At 53.1% G+C, this 16,288-nt stretch overlaps 1 protein-coding gene and 1 long non-coding RNA gene across 2 annotated transcripts; one reads left to right on the top strand and one right to left on the bottom strand.

Annotated features, from left to right (window-relative positions):
• Positions 1-407: 407 nt before the first annotated feature.
• On the bottom strand, positions 408-15,932 carry LOC123603567. Its single transcript, XR_006714934.1, has 3 exons — positions 15,821-15,932; positions 7,419-7,522; positions 408-1,294 (listed from the first exon to the last, which is right to left on the bottom strand). It is a non-coding gene; the product is annotated as an uncharacterized LOC123603567 (long non-coding RNA).
• LOC123603566 (elongin BC and polycomb repressive complex 2 associated protein) lies at positions 10,478-13,117 on the top strand. The gene has a single exon (XM_045488619.1). The coding sequence runs from the start codon at positions 11,054-11,056 to the stop codon at positions 12,191-12,193; it is 1,140 nt and encodes a 379-aa protein (XP_045344575.1). The 5' UTR covers positions 10,478-11,053; the 3' UTR covers positions 12,194-13,117.
• Positions 15,933-16,288: the final 356 nt, after the last annotated feature.

The following is a 16,288-nucleotide window of genomic DNA, read 5'->3' as shown; positions in this document are numbered from 1 at the left end:
ACCCCTGGCTGGTTCATCTCAGAATCGTTAAGGCCAGCAGCTCCTTGGTCACCGTCCTGCTTAACCTCTCCACGGCACTGAATCCTCACGACCGCGCTGCACGCCTCACTCTCTCACGTTTCCCAGCCACCTTTGCGGAGGTCCTTTGCCTCTGCCCATCCCACAGGGGTCCTCTTCCCGATGCACATGACTTTCCCTGGCAGAGCGTGTTCACACCTATGGTTTCTACCCTGACCCATGTCCCCGTGAGTTAGTCCTGACTGTTCTCTAATCCAAGACCTCCCCCCACCCCCAACCCCGGGCTCCTCAGACCGCATCCACTTCCACTTCTATTCGGTCCCTGGGAACTGCGACCAAAACTGAAATGACATCTCCTCATCCCTGGGCCCACCCCTCCTCTTGTCCTACTTCAGTTAATAGCCTCCTCTCTCTCCTGAGAAAGAAACGTGAGGGTCCTTCTCGAATCTTTATCTCTCTCCCTCCTCCTGTGAATCAGCCCCCAAGTCTCATAAAACCTGCCTTGTAAATACCTCTTAAATCAAAGTTTCCCTAAACGCAGCCCCCTTCCAGCCCTAAGCATCCCTGTGGCAACCTCGGCAGGTGCCTCCCAGTGGACTTCTGTTAACCATCTTTCTCCTCACTGTACCTCCCAGTGGCTCTTGGAACCGATCTCTGGGCTACACTTCTGCTGGGCACGGAATGTTCAGGTTCCAGGACCCCACCCGCAGGCGGCTCCCTATCAGAGGGGCATCCACACCTCTAAGCCCCAGAGGCAGACAGATGCTAGCTGAGAGGACAGACAGCCCATCCACTGGCTTCAGTCTCTGACCCACTCGAGCCAGGAGACAGACTGTAGGGCTCTAGGCTCACTGTCATCCTGTACCTCGAATGGAAAACAGGTCTCATCAGAATGAATGTAAGAGTGTCCTTGCTTTGAATGAAATGCCAAAGAAGGATAACTTAAGCTAATTATCGAGTCATGCCGGAAGCCAAATTATAGACATTGTCATGTAATAAACACCATTTCTCAAGAGAGCGGCTTGGAGACATCTGGGCAGCTGGAAGCCTGAGCTCATTATCTTCCCCTCCAACCTGCTCTGTCTCCTCCTACATCCCACCCATGATGTGCGGGAAGCCTCAGCTTCCCCTCCTCCCCACAGCCAGCTGCCTCCAAGTGCTGCCGATTCTCCCTCAAATACCTGTCCATGCTTGTGGTCACTGCCTTCCATCAGACCTTCACCATCTCTTGCTGCAACCTTGGGTGAGTGACGGGTGACGCCTCCATTTCCCTCATCTGCAAAATAGGATTTTTGTTTTAAACAGAGCGGAAGGTTTCACTTTGATCAAGTATGCCAAACCCCGAACACACAGTTGAGTTCAGGCTGAGCATTCAGGAAATGCTAGTTCTCCTTCCCTTCGTGCTTCCTCACCCCTTTCCCTTGCCAAGTCTGACCACATGATTTCCTTTGCTTAAAAGTGGTCCTTAATTCCCAATCCTACAGGATAAAATCCAAATTTCTTATCAAGGCAGTCACCCCTTTGAGTTCCTGCCCACAGTCCTCATCACTGTTCAGCCACACTGACCTACTTCATTCGTTTATTAAAAACGTGGTCATCCATGGGGCGCGTGGCCGACTCAGTTGTTAGAGCATGTGACTCTTGACCTCGGGATCCTGAGTTCGAGGCCTCTGTTGGGCATAGAGCTTACTTTAAAAAAGTAGATAAGGGGCGCCTGGGTGGCGCAGTCGGTTAAGCGTCCGACTTCAGCCAGGTCACGATCTCGCGGTCTGTGAGTTCGAGCCCCGCGTCGGGCTCTGGGCTGATGGCTCAGAGCCTGGAGCCTGTTTCCGATTCTGTGTCTCCCTCTCTCTCTGCCCCTCCCCCGTTCATGCTCTGTCTCTCTCTGTCTCAAAAATAAATAAACGTTGAAAAAAAAATTAAAAAAAAAAGTAGATAAAAAAAAAAAACAAAAAACAAAAAACAGTCACTCCAAAGTATTATCTCACAGATTATCTGCTGGCCCTAAAGGAAGAAAATGCAACTTCTCAATAAATAAATCGGCTCTCACCAATGGCACCTACCAGTCAGTGTTCCGTTACTAAGGCTGGAACTCAGGCATTGAGGACACAAGACGTCGTGCAATATGAGGGAAGCATTACCCACGAGGTGTTTTTGCTAGTCTAGTCAACCTGAATCTAATCAAGCCTGTAGATCTAATTTCCAGTTTTCAGGAAATACAGGATAAACATCACAAGGAAGCAATCAGAGAAATCTAGAAGGTGGGACATGATGTCTGTAATTTACTTAAAATACTTCAGCAATTCAACAACTCAATGGCATGGGGGAAAAAGTTATTCTAGATTTAAATGAGACTTAAGAGACATAACCAATTGCAATGTGTGGACCTTATTTAGATCCTGGTTGGAACAAACCAAATGCAGAAACATTCTGGGAGGACGCTTAGGGAAATTTGAATATGGGCTGGATGTTAGATGATATAAAGGAATTATGGTTAATTTTGTAAGGTGTGAGCATAATATTGTATTAAGAGAATTTCCTATTTAGGGATGAACAGTCATGCAAACCCTAAATCACTTGAAAATATTTCAGCAAAAATGATAAACATGCAAAAATGTTAATAATTCTTAAAAAAAATTTTTTTAATATTTATTTTTGAGAGAGACAGAGACAGAGCTTGAGCAGAGGAGAAGCAGAGAGAGAGAAGGAGACACAGAATCCAAAGCAGGCTCCAGACTCTGAGCTGTCAGCACAGAGCCCAACACGGGGCTCGAACCCACAAACTGTGAGATCATGACCTGAGCTGAAGTCGGATGCTTAACCGACTGAGCCACCCAGGCGCCCCCCCCCCCCAAATGTTAATAATTCTTTATATAACTACCCATCTAGGTAATGGGTACATAGGGGTTTATTTAACTATTCTCTCCTTCTTTCTAGGTTTTCAGATGTGCGTAATAAAAAAGATTTTTAGAACGTATTTGAGTGCCAACCACATGCCAATCACTGGGCTGAGGACAAAAATCTAATGTGCTTCTTGTCTACGTGAAACAGAGTGTGGTAGGAGAGAGGTGAATAATCAGTTAATCACACTAATAAATAGTGACAACGGATGAAAATGCCTTGAAGGAAGGTGCACAGGTTTCGAGGGGGGATAAAGTTGGAAGGAAGCTGACCTGGCCACCGTCCGGAGGAGTGGGGGGAGAAGGTTTCTCCAAGGAAGGAATGCTTCATCGAAGCTCTGAATTGGAGCAGGTGTTGGCCAGGTACAGGCGAAGGGAGGTGGGGGGAAAGTTTGCAGTTGGAAGGAACAGTATGTGCTAAGGGAGGGAGCGGAGGGAGCTCGTTGTTTAGGCACTAGAGGAGACCTGGGTGGCTGAAGGGAGAGAGGATGGCACAGGGGAGGTGGGAGGGGGAAGGGGAGGGAACCCAGCCCCTCTGTCCAGGAGGACCTGTGGGTAGAGTTGTCAGTCTTAGGTAACCCTGCCTGTGAGCCGAATTAATGATTTCACTCTGCATCCGGAAAGCAATGGGAAGCCATTAAAAGGTTTTGGCGGGGGGGGGGGGGGGGGGGGGGTGGAGGGGGAGACACAACCCGACTTGTGGCTTAGAAAGATGACTGGTAGCTATGCAGAGGGCATGGCAGGATGTGGGGGTACTGCCGGGGCGGGGGAGGGAGTGGAGGTGGGCAGAAACAGACACGGCCTTGGAGGGCACTTGGGTTTCTGGCTCTGGAAACCTTCCGGGACAGGTTTCCCTGGAAGTGGCACAGGGGGCAGAGGAGGCGGGTTGGTGCTGGTCTGGGACAGGTCGATTTTGCCGGGCTACCGAAATGCGTGAGGTAGAGGCTGGGCGGGCAGTGGCGTGTCTCGGTCAGAGCTGAGAGGAGAGGTGCCCGCGAAGCGCTCCCAGCTGGACGGATGCTAACGGTGCAGGTGCGCTCAGAAGGCCCAGAGAAAGAAGAGAGAAACTCCGGACAGAGCCTTGAGGACCCCCGACCCTTGGGCTGAGGAGGGGAGAATGAGCCTGCGCTCGCACCACAGCAGGGAGCAGCCAGCGAGGCAGGTGGACGCCCAGGAAAGCGGTGCCCAGGAGGTGGAGGACTCGACGGTTCCTAGAAAGAGGAAGTGGCCAGTCATGTGGGATGCTGTTGAGAGGTCAAGACAAGAGGGCGGACAAGAGCCTGCCAGTTTTGATGAGAAGGAGGCCACCGGGACCTCAGCAAGAGCTATTTCGGTGGCGGGTGGGGGTGGCAGCAGATGGAAGTGGGTTGAGGAGTAAGTGGGAAGTGAGAAAAGGAAGACAGTGTGTAGACAGCTCTTCGGGGAATTTGACTGTGAAGGGGAGGAGAGAGGGATGGAGACCAGAGCCTATGGGGTCAAGGGAAGATCTGGCTTTTTAATGGGAGGGACAGGCTGATGGAGTTGGCTGTGTGAGAGAGATGAGGGATGGCCCGGAGGGCGGATGTGGCGGGACCAACGCCAGGGCGCCCCCTCTACTTAACGGGAGAGAGATGCTCATGGCAAGCGCCTGTCTCTGCTCCTTGCCCGTACTGTTTCCTCAGTTGGAATTCTTCTCTCATGCTTCCTTTGGTATTCCCATTCATCCTTTAGAACCTAAGTGGGAGGTCCCCTTCTCTGAAAAGACTTCCCTTCTGTAGGGTCGCCTTGACTTTCCTGTTCCAAGGACCATGGTCACCCCTCCATCGCACCTTCTCAAAGCAGCCCATAATGTCCGCCTCGTCTACCAGCTGCATCCCCATGACCTCTGGGTCTGGGGCTGGTCTGGGGCTTGCCGCAAGGAGGGGAGAGGGCTCAGTGACTGTGGGGTGAATAGATGAATGAACTCACTACAGACCTGTGGAGGAAATACAGCAGGAGGAGGCCAAGCCTGGAATAATTCCTAGGGAGATGTGGAGCAGGGGTGGGAAAGGGGAAGAAACAGAAGGGGGAAAGGCTAGACTGTTGCTGAGAACATTGCCATTCATCAAGGGCTTCTATGGACCAGGCATTAAACTTATGGGTTTCTTATTTACTCCTCACAGTGTCCCCAGGAAGAGTATTGTCTGCTGGTATATTCCCTGGCTTCCCCCAGTTTCCTAGACTGTAAGCTCTGTGGGGTGGTGGCGGGTGGGGTGGGGGGGTTGTCTGTCTTGCTCGCCACTGTGCCTCCAACGCTAGATGGGCACGCAGATAGGGTTGCCAGGTGGAACACGGGATGTTCAGTTAAGTCTGAATTACAGAGAAGCAAGCATTTTTCTAGTCTAAGTATGTCCTGCAATTTGTGCTACATTTGACAATCCTGTACACAGTAAATATTGGTGAGTAAACCTTGCTTGGCTGAATGACACAATGGGGATGCAATCAGTAAATTCCAGACCGTGGGAACTATAATTAAAAAAAAAATTTTTTTTTTTAAATTTTTGAGAGAGAGCACCAGCGGGTGAGGGGCAGAGAAAGAGGGGCACAGAAGATCCAAATCGGGCTCTGCTCTGACAGCAGTGAGTCTGATGTGGGGCTTGAACTCATGACCCTGAGGTCAAGAGGCATAGGCTTTACCTACGGAGCCAGCCCTGCACCTCCAGACTGTGGTGATTCTAGTATCAATAAATTGCAAGGAGAAAATAAAAAAGAGTTAAAGGAGGAATTTATGAATTAAAAGAGAGTTAAGAGACGTATCATCTACTTGAAATCCTTCATTGGATCCTAATTCAAGTAAACCAAAGTGTAAAGAAAAACGTATTGTAAGATAATGAGAAATTTGATCATTGTCTGGCTATGTGATGTTAAAGGATGACCATGAACTCTTCTTAGGTTTGATGAGAGTGTTGGGGTTATGTTTGTTTCGAATGAATCGTTATGTTGTGGAAATATGTATTGAAATATTTGGGAATGACATGGTATGATGTCTGGGATTTGCTCTAAGATAACATGGAATATGTTCTATACCTTAATTGTGGTGGTTACATTCATTCATGAAAACTATTTGAACTGTACATTTAACATGTACATTTATCGTATATGAGTCATACCTCAGTAAAGTTGGTTTTATTAAAAATTGGAGTAGGGGAGGAAGTGGGTGGGGGTAAGCCTGAAACAAGATCGGCTATTGGCTGATAAGTGTTAAGGCTGGGTGTGGCGTACACAGAGGTTTGTTATACTTTTCTGTTTACTTTTGTATGGGTTTGAAAATTTCCATAATAAAGCACTTTTTCAATGGCATGAAAGGAGATGCTATTTCTATTTTGCAGATGAAGAAACTAAAGCAGAGGTTAAGTAACTTGGTCCCGAATTACACAGCTGGTAAAATGATGAGTCGGGGATATGAACAGACCATCTGAGTCCAGAACTTAAGCCATTAATCATGGGTACAGATTTCCAGAGGGGGTAGATCAAAGTGTGCTTTTGGCTAGGGGGACGCAGCCCTGCTGGGTGGGAACAGAGTCTGACTTAGGGAATTCTGGAAGTAAGAAGGGCAAAAATGGTGGTGGCTACATTGCAGTGGGTCAAGAAATAGTTTCCCTCTTAGATTCATTGTCATGGGGGTAGACTTATGGTTAGGAGTGTGGTCTTGGGACCCAGCTGCCTGGGTTTGGGTCCTGGCTCTCACACCTGATAGCAGTCTAACCTTGGGAAAGTCACTTAAAATCTCCATCCCTGGGACCCTGGGTGGCTCAGTCGGTTAAGTGTCTGACTCTTGATTTTGGCTCAGGTCATGACCTCATGGTTTGTGAGTCTGAACCCTGCTTCAGGCTCTGCGCTGACAGCATGGAGCTTGCTTGGGACCCTCTTTCACCCTCTCTCTCTGCCCCTCTCCTGCTTGCTCTCTCTCTCTCTCTCTCTCAAAATAAATAAATAAATAAACTTAAAAAAAAAACCTTCTTTCCTTACTTATAACGTGAATATTAACAGCAATATAAAACAGTGTAGCCAGTTTGGAAAACAGTTTGGCAGTTTCTTAAAAAGTTAATATAATTTGGGGCACCTGGGTGGCTCAGTTGGTTGAGTGACCGACTTCGGCTCAGGTCATGATCTCATGGTTTGTGGGTTCGAGCCCCGCGCCGGGCTCTGTGCTGACAGCTCAGAGCCTGGAGCCTGCTACGGATTCTGTGTCTCCCTCTCTCTCTGCCCCTCCCCCACTCACGCTCTGTCTCTCTCTGTCTCAGAAATAAATAAACATAAAGAAAAAAAATTTTTTAAGTTTACATAATTTACCGTATATTGTGGCAATCCCACTCTTAACACAAAAACATATGTCCACACGAAGACTTGTATGCTGATGTCCACAACAGTATTATTCATAATAACCGAGAAGTGGAAACAACCCAAATGTGATTGGGTAAACAAAACGTGGTATGTCCTTACCATGGGATACTACTCAGCGATACAAAGGAACATACGTACTATGGCACGGGTAAACCTCCAAAACATTACACTTTTGTGAAGAAGTCAGATGCAAAGACCACATAGGGTGTGATTCCATTTCTATGAAATGTCCAGGAAAGGATCTATAGAGACAGAAAGTAGATTAGTCACTCAGGGCTGGGGGTGGGAATGGGGAGTTACTGCAAGTCGAGATGAGGGATTTCTTAGGAAATGTTCTAAAATTGGACTGTGGTGGTGGTTGTGTAACTCTATAAATTTAATAACAATCACGGACTTGGATACTTAAAATGGGTTATGTATGGTACGTCAAAATAAAAAATAGTGCCTATCTCATAGAATTGTTATGGGGATTACATAACCTAAAGTTCCTAGACAGAGAATGGAATGCAGTCAGTGCTGTCGAAGTTCTTATTATTGGCCTGGACCTCTGGGGCCAGTTCTCTGCTGTGCCTCCTTCCAGGGAAAGGGCCATTGGGCAGGTATTACTCCCAAATCCTTGAACAAAGGCCTTCGGGTGAAATCCAGATGGGTCACGGAAGGGGAAGGGTCTCCCCAGCTCTCTTCCAGGTCTCCCCAGGCCCTTCCTATCTCTCGTTCTGGAGGTGTCAGGTGGAGCCCAGCATCCAGACCTTTCCCTCTTTTTTCTGGGAAGGAGGGGCTCCAGAGAAGAGTGTTACCTCCTTCTCTGGCCGGCTGAGGATGGGGTCAAGTGCCCTCTACCGTCGGCAATGGGAATTGCAACAGCTGGGCCAGCCCGCTCACATCGTGTTTTCTCTCTCCTGACGGTTGTGAAGAAGCTACTGTTGTCCCCTTTTCACTGACAGGGACACTGGTACTCAGAGTGTCTAGGTGACCTGCCCAGGGTGGCACAGCAGGCACTCCCCCTCCCAGAAGTCCAAACCTTCTGAAAATGGACGCTTGATGACTCCAGGTCCTTTCAGCTGGAGAGTTAACTCACACTAACCCCTACAGTTTGTAAAGTTCTTCCATGCCCACAATGAGCTTTCCCATCCGGGCTGTATTCTGGGGTGCCTGATTCAAGGAAGGGGAAGAAGGAAAAGTGGAGGTGGAGGGAATTCCTTCTCCAGGGAAGTAGTCCCAACAGTAATGATCCCCAATAAAGCCCCTAAACCCAGATCTGGAGCACCGAAGGCTTTGGAGTGGGAGAAAGAGGAGGCCATTGTTCTGCATTGTTATGTAAGATGCATTCATTTATTCATACTGAAAAGTCTCTTGAGCGTTCTCTCCTTAAGTCAACACTGCACTAGGCACAGGAATGCAAATACGAATGAGACTGTAGGGGATAAAAGGAGTTTCCCAGTTCAGTTTCCTGCAGGGGGGGCCCAAGCTCCCTTCCCAGGCATCTCAGTGGCAAAGAGGTTGGAGTACAGTCAGGTTGAAGCAGATGCCCTCTGCCCCACAAGCAAAATAAATATGTTACTGCTGTTTCAGGGTAAGAGTTCTCAACATTGTCCCCCGGAAGAGACAGCTGTGAAGATAATCATTCTTCCAGAAGTTTCCTCCTGTGTGTGTGTGTGTGTGTGTGTGTGTGTGTGGTGCGGGGGGGGGGGGGGGTGCGGGGAGGGGGGTGGAGGGGAATGAATGGCCGAGGGTGGGGAGGGGAGCCAAGGCTTTTGGAGCACTCAGGAACCCTGGAGTCTAGACCTGGCGGGACCCCAGGATCTCCCCTCACGACAACTGCCCTGAAGACTTCTTCAGAAGATGCTAGGGGGTGAGTGTAGCAATAGAACACCATACCCCCTAGTTCCTCAAACCCTGGCTCCTCAAGGCCTTTATCTGTGGTCTCTGCAGAAGGGAGATGGGGAAGACAGACCTTCCTGATCTCTTTCCACTCAAATGTTATTTGATGACACGTAGAAAACCAATTCTTCTGTCGGCACTGCCAGAGGGGCCAGGATGCATCATTTGCAACCCTCAGAAACCCTCTCTTACCCTGGCCCCAGAATGAGATATTCTCTCTGTGACACCCTCCCCCACTTCCACATTGTTACTCTAAGCTATCATACCATTCTCTCTTTATGTTTCTGGGGATGGGAAGCAGCCATATTCTGATAACCTGATTTTTATCAAGAAATATTCCAGGGATTCATTCATTCACTTACAAATATTTACTGAGCACCTATCATGTCTGGGCACTGTTTTAAGCAGTGGGGATGCAGTGGTGATTAAGACAAACTTCTCATCAGCTCATTTCCAGACTAATGAGAAATAGACAATGAAGAATAAATACATTCACAGACTTTCATATAATAGTAAGCTGTACAGAAACTAAAGAAAGTTAAGGGGATGGAATGTGCTGTGGGAAGGTGGTCCTACATTTTCGGGGGGGGGGGAGGAATTCACTTTTTTTTTTTTTTTTTGCTTCATTCTTCTTGGGAGTGATAAGAGTGAAGGTCTGGGTGTCCCCTCCTCTGGACTCCTCAGCCCATTTTGACAGCTCAAGCTTCAGAGGGCAGAGTCTTGGTATTGGAGGGGGCCGCAGAGCCAGCCCCTCAGAGTTCAGTCAAGGGGTCATTAGGAACGGCATTAGAGAAACGGAAACAAATCTATTTATCTTCTTCCGTGGGTATAGTAATACCTACCCCCCGCCCCTCTCTGAATTTACCTTTTCCTTTCCTCATCTTGCACACACCGAATTCCTAACTAGTTTTCAACACTTTCTGAGCCCAGCGTGTGCCAGGCACTGTCCTAGGGGACCAGAACAGAGGTAGGAAACATTCTCTGCCCGCCGTAGTCCTGCTGTCCAAAGCTTGTAAACAGCCATTGTCTAATTTCACCTTTTCCCTCAACACTGTTTTTTGTGATTCATCTATGTCGATTCACGGAGCCCCAAGCGGGTAGATACGAATATTCCCATTTCGCAGATGCGAAAACCGTGACCGCTAAGGGAAAAACGAATAGCTTTGCGACGGCTAAATAGCGGGACGCCACCGGGCCACGTGCAGCGGCGCGTTTAGCCCCTCGCGATCCCACCCGCACACGCTCCTTCCTTCCCTCCCTCCCAGCCGCCGCCGCGCCGGGTCCACGTGTGTGTGTCTGTGTGCGGAATGGGGACGGGGGCGGTGCCGCCGGAGGGGTGGGGTCCGGGCTTAACGTCACAGGCGGTGCCGTCCAATCAGCGGCGGGCTCGCGGCCCCGGCGCTGGTATTGGGGCAGCGAGGGGGCAGTTCTCTATAACGCGGTCTCCGGGAGCCAGCGGGGAAGAAAGAAGCCGAGCGGGCGGAAGGCGCCCTCCCCGCCGCCTGGGCCCGGGCACCGGGTGCCGGGCCCGGGGTCCTTCCCGCCTCCCGCGGCCGCCGGCCGCTTTGTTTCCCCAGCCTCTGCGCTCTGGGCTACTCAAGAGGGGCTCCCGCCGGGGCTGCGCGGGGAACGCGGCGGCGGCAGGAAGGGCGGCCGACCGGGCCGGGACTCGCAGGGACCCAGGAGTCCGGCCGCCGGGAGGGCCGCGTGACGAGATCGAGGAGGGAGCCAGAGCCCCGCGGCCCAGGGTGGCGGGCCGGGGGCGCCCGTGAGCAGAGACCTCCCCGTCGAGGGGGGGCGATGTTCCCCTCGCCCGTGGGCTCTTCGGGCAGCCAGGGCACACCGCCGCTGGGACCAGGGCCCCCGCAGTGGGCACCCCCCCGGGCGGTTCCATGGAGACTCTGTGCCCCGCTCCCCGCCTCGCAGTGCCGGCGTCCCCGCGAGGGTCGCCTTGCTCCCCGACACCCCGGAAGCCGCGTCGGGGGACACAGGAGTTCTCTCCACTGTGCCTGCGTGCCCTTGCCTTCTGCGCCCTTGCCAAACCTCGAGCGTCCTCTCTGGGCCTGGGGCCTGGGGAGTTGGCGCCGCGGGCCCCGGTGCTGGTGGGCCCTCGCGCCCCGCTGTGCACCGGCGGCTGGGCCCCGGATGGCCTGAAGCACCTCGCGGGACAAGCCGGGCGGTCCGGTGATCCGAACTCCCCGGCCGGTCAGGATGCCGAAGCCGCAGTGTGCTGGAGCCGTGGCGAGGAGGAAGAGGGCGGAGGCAGTTTCCCGCACTTCAGCTCCCGCTCCGGCGTACCTCCCGGCCGCTGCCCGGCGCCTCGGCGCCCTCGGGAATCTCCGACCAGCTCCGCCTCGGCTCCGCCTCGGCCAGCCTCGGGTCTCGACTCCCAGCCTGGCCCCGCCGCCAGCCCCCATCAGGAGCCCAGTTCCCGGCCTCCGCCGCCACCTGCGGGCCTCTCTACCGAGTCCGCGGGTCCCGGGGCTGCGCCGGAGCCGCCCGCACCGGGACAGACGGCCGCAGTCGATGGAAACCCCCCGCAGGCCGCCCCCGAGGCACCAGCCGCTAGCCCCTCGACGGCGAGCGGAGCTTCGGCCGCGCCCGGCGATCTCCGCCAGGAACATTTCGATCGTCTGATCCGCCGGTCGAAACTTTGGTGTTACGCGAAGGGCTTCGCCCTCGACACTCCGAGTTTGCGCCGGGGGCCCGAGCGGCCGCCAGCAAAAGGGGCCGCCCGGGGAGCCGCCAAGAAACGCCGGCGACCGCCACCCCCCCATCGCAGCACGCAGCCCCGCCGCCCTGCACCGACGCTCCCCACGACGAGCACCTTCAGCCTCCTCGACTCCTTCCCCTGCCCCCCGGCCCTGGTGGTAGGGGAGGACGGAGACTTAGGGCCGGCATCCTCGCTTCGCCTCCAGGGAGACTCTAAGCCCCCGCCTGCCCACCCACTGTGGAGGTGGCAGATAGGGGGTCCTGCTGTCCCTGAGCCCCCAGGCCTTAAATTCTGGGGGATCAACTTGGAGGAACTCTGAGCAGAGACCTCTCCTGCCAATGGGGAAAAAAGTTGGGGCCACGGCCAAACTTTGGGCTCGAGGACGGGGCCTCGTGTGTCGCATTTGCCTGTACCCTTTACGTTTTAAGGGCTGCGGTCAGAGGGACCTCAAATGACAGTGATCTTCAAGCACCTAGCTGTTTGGGGTGACACCCCCTCCCCCTCATCCTTTGGAGTCGAACCAAGGGCTGGAGTCAGGAGAAGGCTTAACGGAAAAAGGCTTAATGACATAGATTCCAATCCCTCCCCTCTTCCATCTCGGATCTCTGGGGGCAGGGCCTTCACCCCAGGGGGAGCAAAGGAGGCTACCGCTCAAAGACAAGGAAAAAAAAAAAAAGAGGGAGAGAGACCTTGGTGATGGACAAACCGGTTGTTTCTGTGGGCGAGCCTGGGGATGAGGGGGCTGTGGTGGGGGTGGGGAGGTGATTGGCAGCTCCCTGGGGGCATCCCCCACCCCCACCATCCAGGCCTTTAACCCTTCACTCCCCTCAGGCATTCCCCCGCGCTCCCAGCATCACTGGAACCTTCCTAGAGGGGGCAGCTCGGGCAGGGGGAAGATCACCCCCTCCCTGTTCTTTTCCTAAGCCCTCTCCCCGCCCTCCCTCCCCCCAAGGCAGGTGACTTCTAATTGGCGAGATCTTCAGTCTCAGCCACCAACCTTTCCCTTTTGTCCAGTTTTGGAGTTTCTTCAATTTTTCCTGTTTGTTTTCAGTTTGTAAGGTCTGATGGGTGAAAGAGGACCTTCTCCCTCGATCCATCAACCCCCTCCCCCAGTTTGCTTCTCCAATTAGGAGGGGACCTCCTCCCCCTCCAAAAGCACAGACTTTGCCTGGGGAAAGGGCCAGAGACTGTCCCAGGGAAAGTAATGGAAGGTGGAAGAAATCAATAAAATCAGACCAAACCAGTTGCCTTTCGAGGTCCTCTCCACCGATTTATGGATGGGAGGGGATGGAGGTAGAGGGCAGGCCTGGGTCCATTTTCGGACACCCCAACTCAGCCCCCTCAAAAGCTAGAGATGAGACGAGCAGCTCTTTGTAGAGGGGTAAGTTAAAGAGCTCTTGACCTAACCTCAAGGGTCTGGCCAGGCTTGAAGGGGCAAAGTTTGGGTTTGAATGGGAACTGGGCTGAGCCATCATCAGCTTCCTCCCCTAACTTCAGGCATTTCAGGAGTTGTCAGGGACCTGATGGATCCGATGGGGGCAGGGCCAGGGGATTAGTTTTGAGGTCAGAGGTTCTGTTTTCCAGGGGGAGGGGAGAGGTAGGCCTGGACCACGCCCGGTGGCTGGGACGACCCCCTAGAGCCAGAGAGGGGGGTGAAATCGCTTTCTCCTCTGCCCAGGTGAGGTCGGGGAGGCGAGCTCTTAGGGAGACTCCCCAAGTTTGGGTGTGACGGGGACCTGGGGGTGGTGGATCTGCCCGACAAGTGAGGAACCCAGTGACCCTTCTGCCCACACTAGTGAAGAGCCACCCCTTTCCCCCCAAAACGGGGGCGAGGGAGGAACAGTTCCCACATACGATACTGGGGAAGGACTTGTCTCCTTTTCTGTGAAAATGCTTTGTAAAAAATTGTTATTGTTTGCATAGAGCAGATTCTTGAGAAAAACTGTTTTGGGCCACAAAAGTTTTGTTTGTTTTAAAAGCTGTCTCTTAATTTTTTCTTCCCCCCACCATGGGGGTGAGGGTGGGGGTGGGGTGGGTGGGCGTGGGTTGGGCTTTGCTCTCTTTCTCCTCAACATCTGGCCTTTATGAACCCTGCTGACCTCCCCTCCCCCCTCCAGCTGTGTTGTGGGGAGGTGGGGGGAGGGCGGGGAGAGTGCCTTCCACTCCTGGGCTACAGGGGTATCCGTCTTATTTTGTCCCCCCCCCCCCCCCGAGAATGTGGAAGGAAGCCGTGAGGAGTGGGGAAAGAGTCGTTGTGAAGAGGGGGGTCATGTGTGCAAAGAGAAATCCAGAAAGGCAGACCCCCCCCCCCCCCCGTTTTAAAAAAGCTCTCTGCTTTTAGTAATTGTGGTCCGGGTCAGCTTTGACCCTTTTCAACCAGCCTGGGCAGGAGGGTGTGAGCTCTGGGCCAAGAGTCCTTTTAGGACTCCACTTCCCTGAGCAGTGGCATGTGATGCAGTTAATTTGTCTTCCCTCCTCCCTCCTCAAATGAAAGCATCAAACATTAAACGTTAGCCTGGAAGGAGTCCGGGGCGGTGAGTTGAAAAACACACCTTTTGGCCAGACCTGGAACTCCCCTCGCTTGCCGAATGGCTTAATTTGGAGAAACTCAGGGCTAGAAGCCTCTCTAGAAGCTTTCTAGTCATTTTGCAGAATAGAGAACTGCATTCGTTTCCTGTGGCTGCTGTAACAAATGACCACAAACGCGGTGCCTTAAAACAACAGAAATCTTTTTCCCTTCTAGTTCTGGAGGCCAGAAGTCCGAAATTAAGGTGTTGGTAGGGCCGCGCGCTCTCCGAAGGCTCTAGGGGAGAACCCCTTCCCTGCCTCTTCCAGCTCCTGGAGGCCCCACTGTGTTCGCCGCGGGACCGTCTGCACGTGGCCCTCCCCTCTTCTGTCTCTTATAAGGACACTTACTGGGTTCCGGGCCCACCCGGATAATCCGGCATGACTTCATCTTGACAATGTTCATTTAGCTACATCTGCAAAGACCCTGGTTCCAAATAAGGCCGCATTCACAGGGTCCAGAGGGAGGGGAGTTAGGACACAGATCTTGTTGGGTGCCACCATTCAGCCCACTGCAGAAACCGAGTCCCTGTAAGGAGAAACTTGCCCAGACTTTCTGGGGGAAGGAAGCCTGTGCTGCAGTGTGTGTGTGTGTGTGGGGGGGGGGGGTGGTTCTGGGGTACTGCCCCTCTGGATGGGGGGAGGGGGCTGCACATCTCCCAGAATTGGAGCAGCTTGGGGGAAAGGGTCAAGTTGGACTCCTTACTTTTTCCAGACTACTCTCATGGATGCTAGGACTCCCCCTCCCCCAACACTCATTGAGCTGGGAGGGGAGCTCAGTCTCCCCAAGAGGGTCCGGGGGGGGGGGGGGGCTCTCCCTTCCGTGTTTCCTCAGTCTCCGGAGCCTCCGCCGCCCCAGCCCCTGCTCCCAGATTGTCGGTGTGGGTGTGCGTCCTTCTACCTCTCCCCATCCAGGCTTCGCATCCTCTGTGGCTCAGCCAGTGATCACGGCGTGTTTGGCGGGATCAAGGGTCTTAGCTTCTGCCTGGATCTCTCTTACTGGGTTTTCTCTTTTCCTTTAGTTTCAGAGGGTCTCTCTCCGTGGGTCCCTATCTCTCCACAGCTCTGGGGCCAGTTGTCTGCCCCGTCATCAGGACCAACTGCACGCCCCCGAAAGAAAGTGAGTACCTCCTTAAATCTTATTCCCAAGGCGCCTCGCCTGCCTCACCCTAGTCCAGCCTGCTCACCAACACCTCCCTCCTCCTGGGAGCCGCCCCCGCACCCTCTGCTTCTTGCCTCTTAAATCTTTGCGACTTGACTTCTCCCTGCGATGGCTTTTTCCAGGGTCACTCATGACATCCCACCCCCAAACACAAGTCCAATGGTCGCCTCCCGGCCATCCTGACCCCTGTATCTCTCCGTGACCCCGCTGGATGCTCACCAGTGCTCTGGTTCTCTCCTGTAAGAAGTCCCTCCTCCATTTTCTGTGCTTCCTCTTCCTCTGACCTCAGGAAGCTTTAACACACAGGGAGCCCAGTGATGTCCAGGTGGTGTCTACTCTCCGCCCCCAAGGCTCCCCACGATTCCCTTTGTGTCTCTCTCTGAAGTCTTCATCCCGCACTTGCCTGGGTAAGTGAGTCAAAATTACTGTCCCCGCCTCCTCTCCCTCCAGCTCTACCCCTCTCCGGAGCTTTGGTCTCCTATCTCTGAGTGGTTACTGTCAACTCATACTTTCCCTATTGAGAACCAAGCTTCTTGTCATCGTCCCCTGCCCACCTTAGTCCCCGCCCCCTCCCCCATCAAGCCCACGTTCTGGTTAGAGCTCTGCCTTTCTTCTCAAGACTCAGCCCCTTGAATTCTCACCCGCTGCCTCTCATTTGACTCACTGCTGTCTATTTCCAAACCTCTG

This window comes from Leopardus geoffroyi, chromosome E1 (genome assembly GCF_018350155.1).
Source record: "Leopardus geoffroyi isolate Oge1 chromosome E1, O.geoffroyi_Oge1_pat1.0, whole genome shotgun sequence".
Classification (NCBI taxonomy): Eukaryota; Metazoa; Chordata; class Mammalia; order Carnivora; family Felidae; genus Leopardus; species Leopardus geoffroyi.
This window is presented reverse-complemented; position numbering and strand designations above follow the sequence as displayed.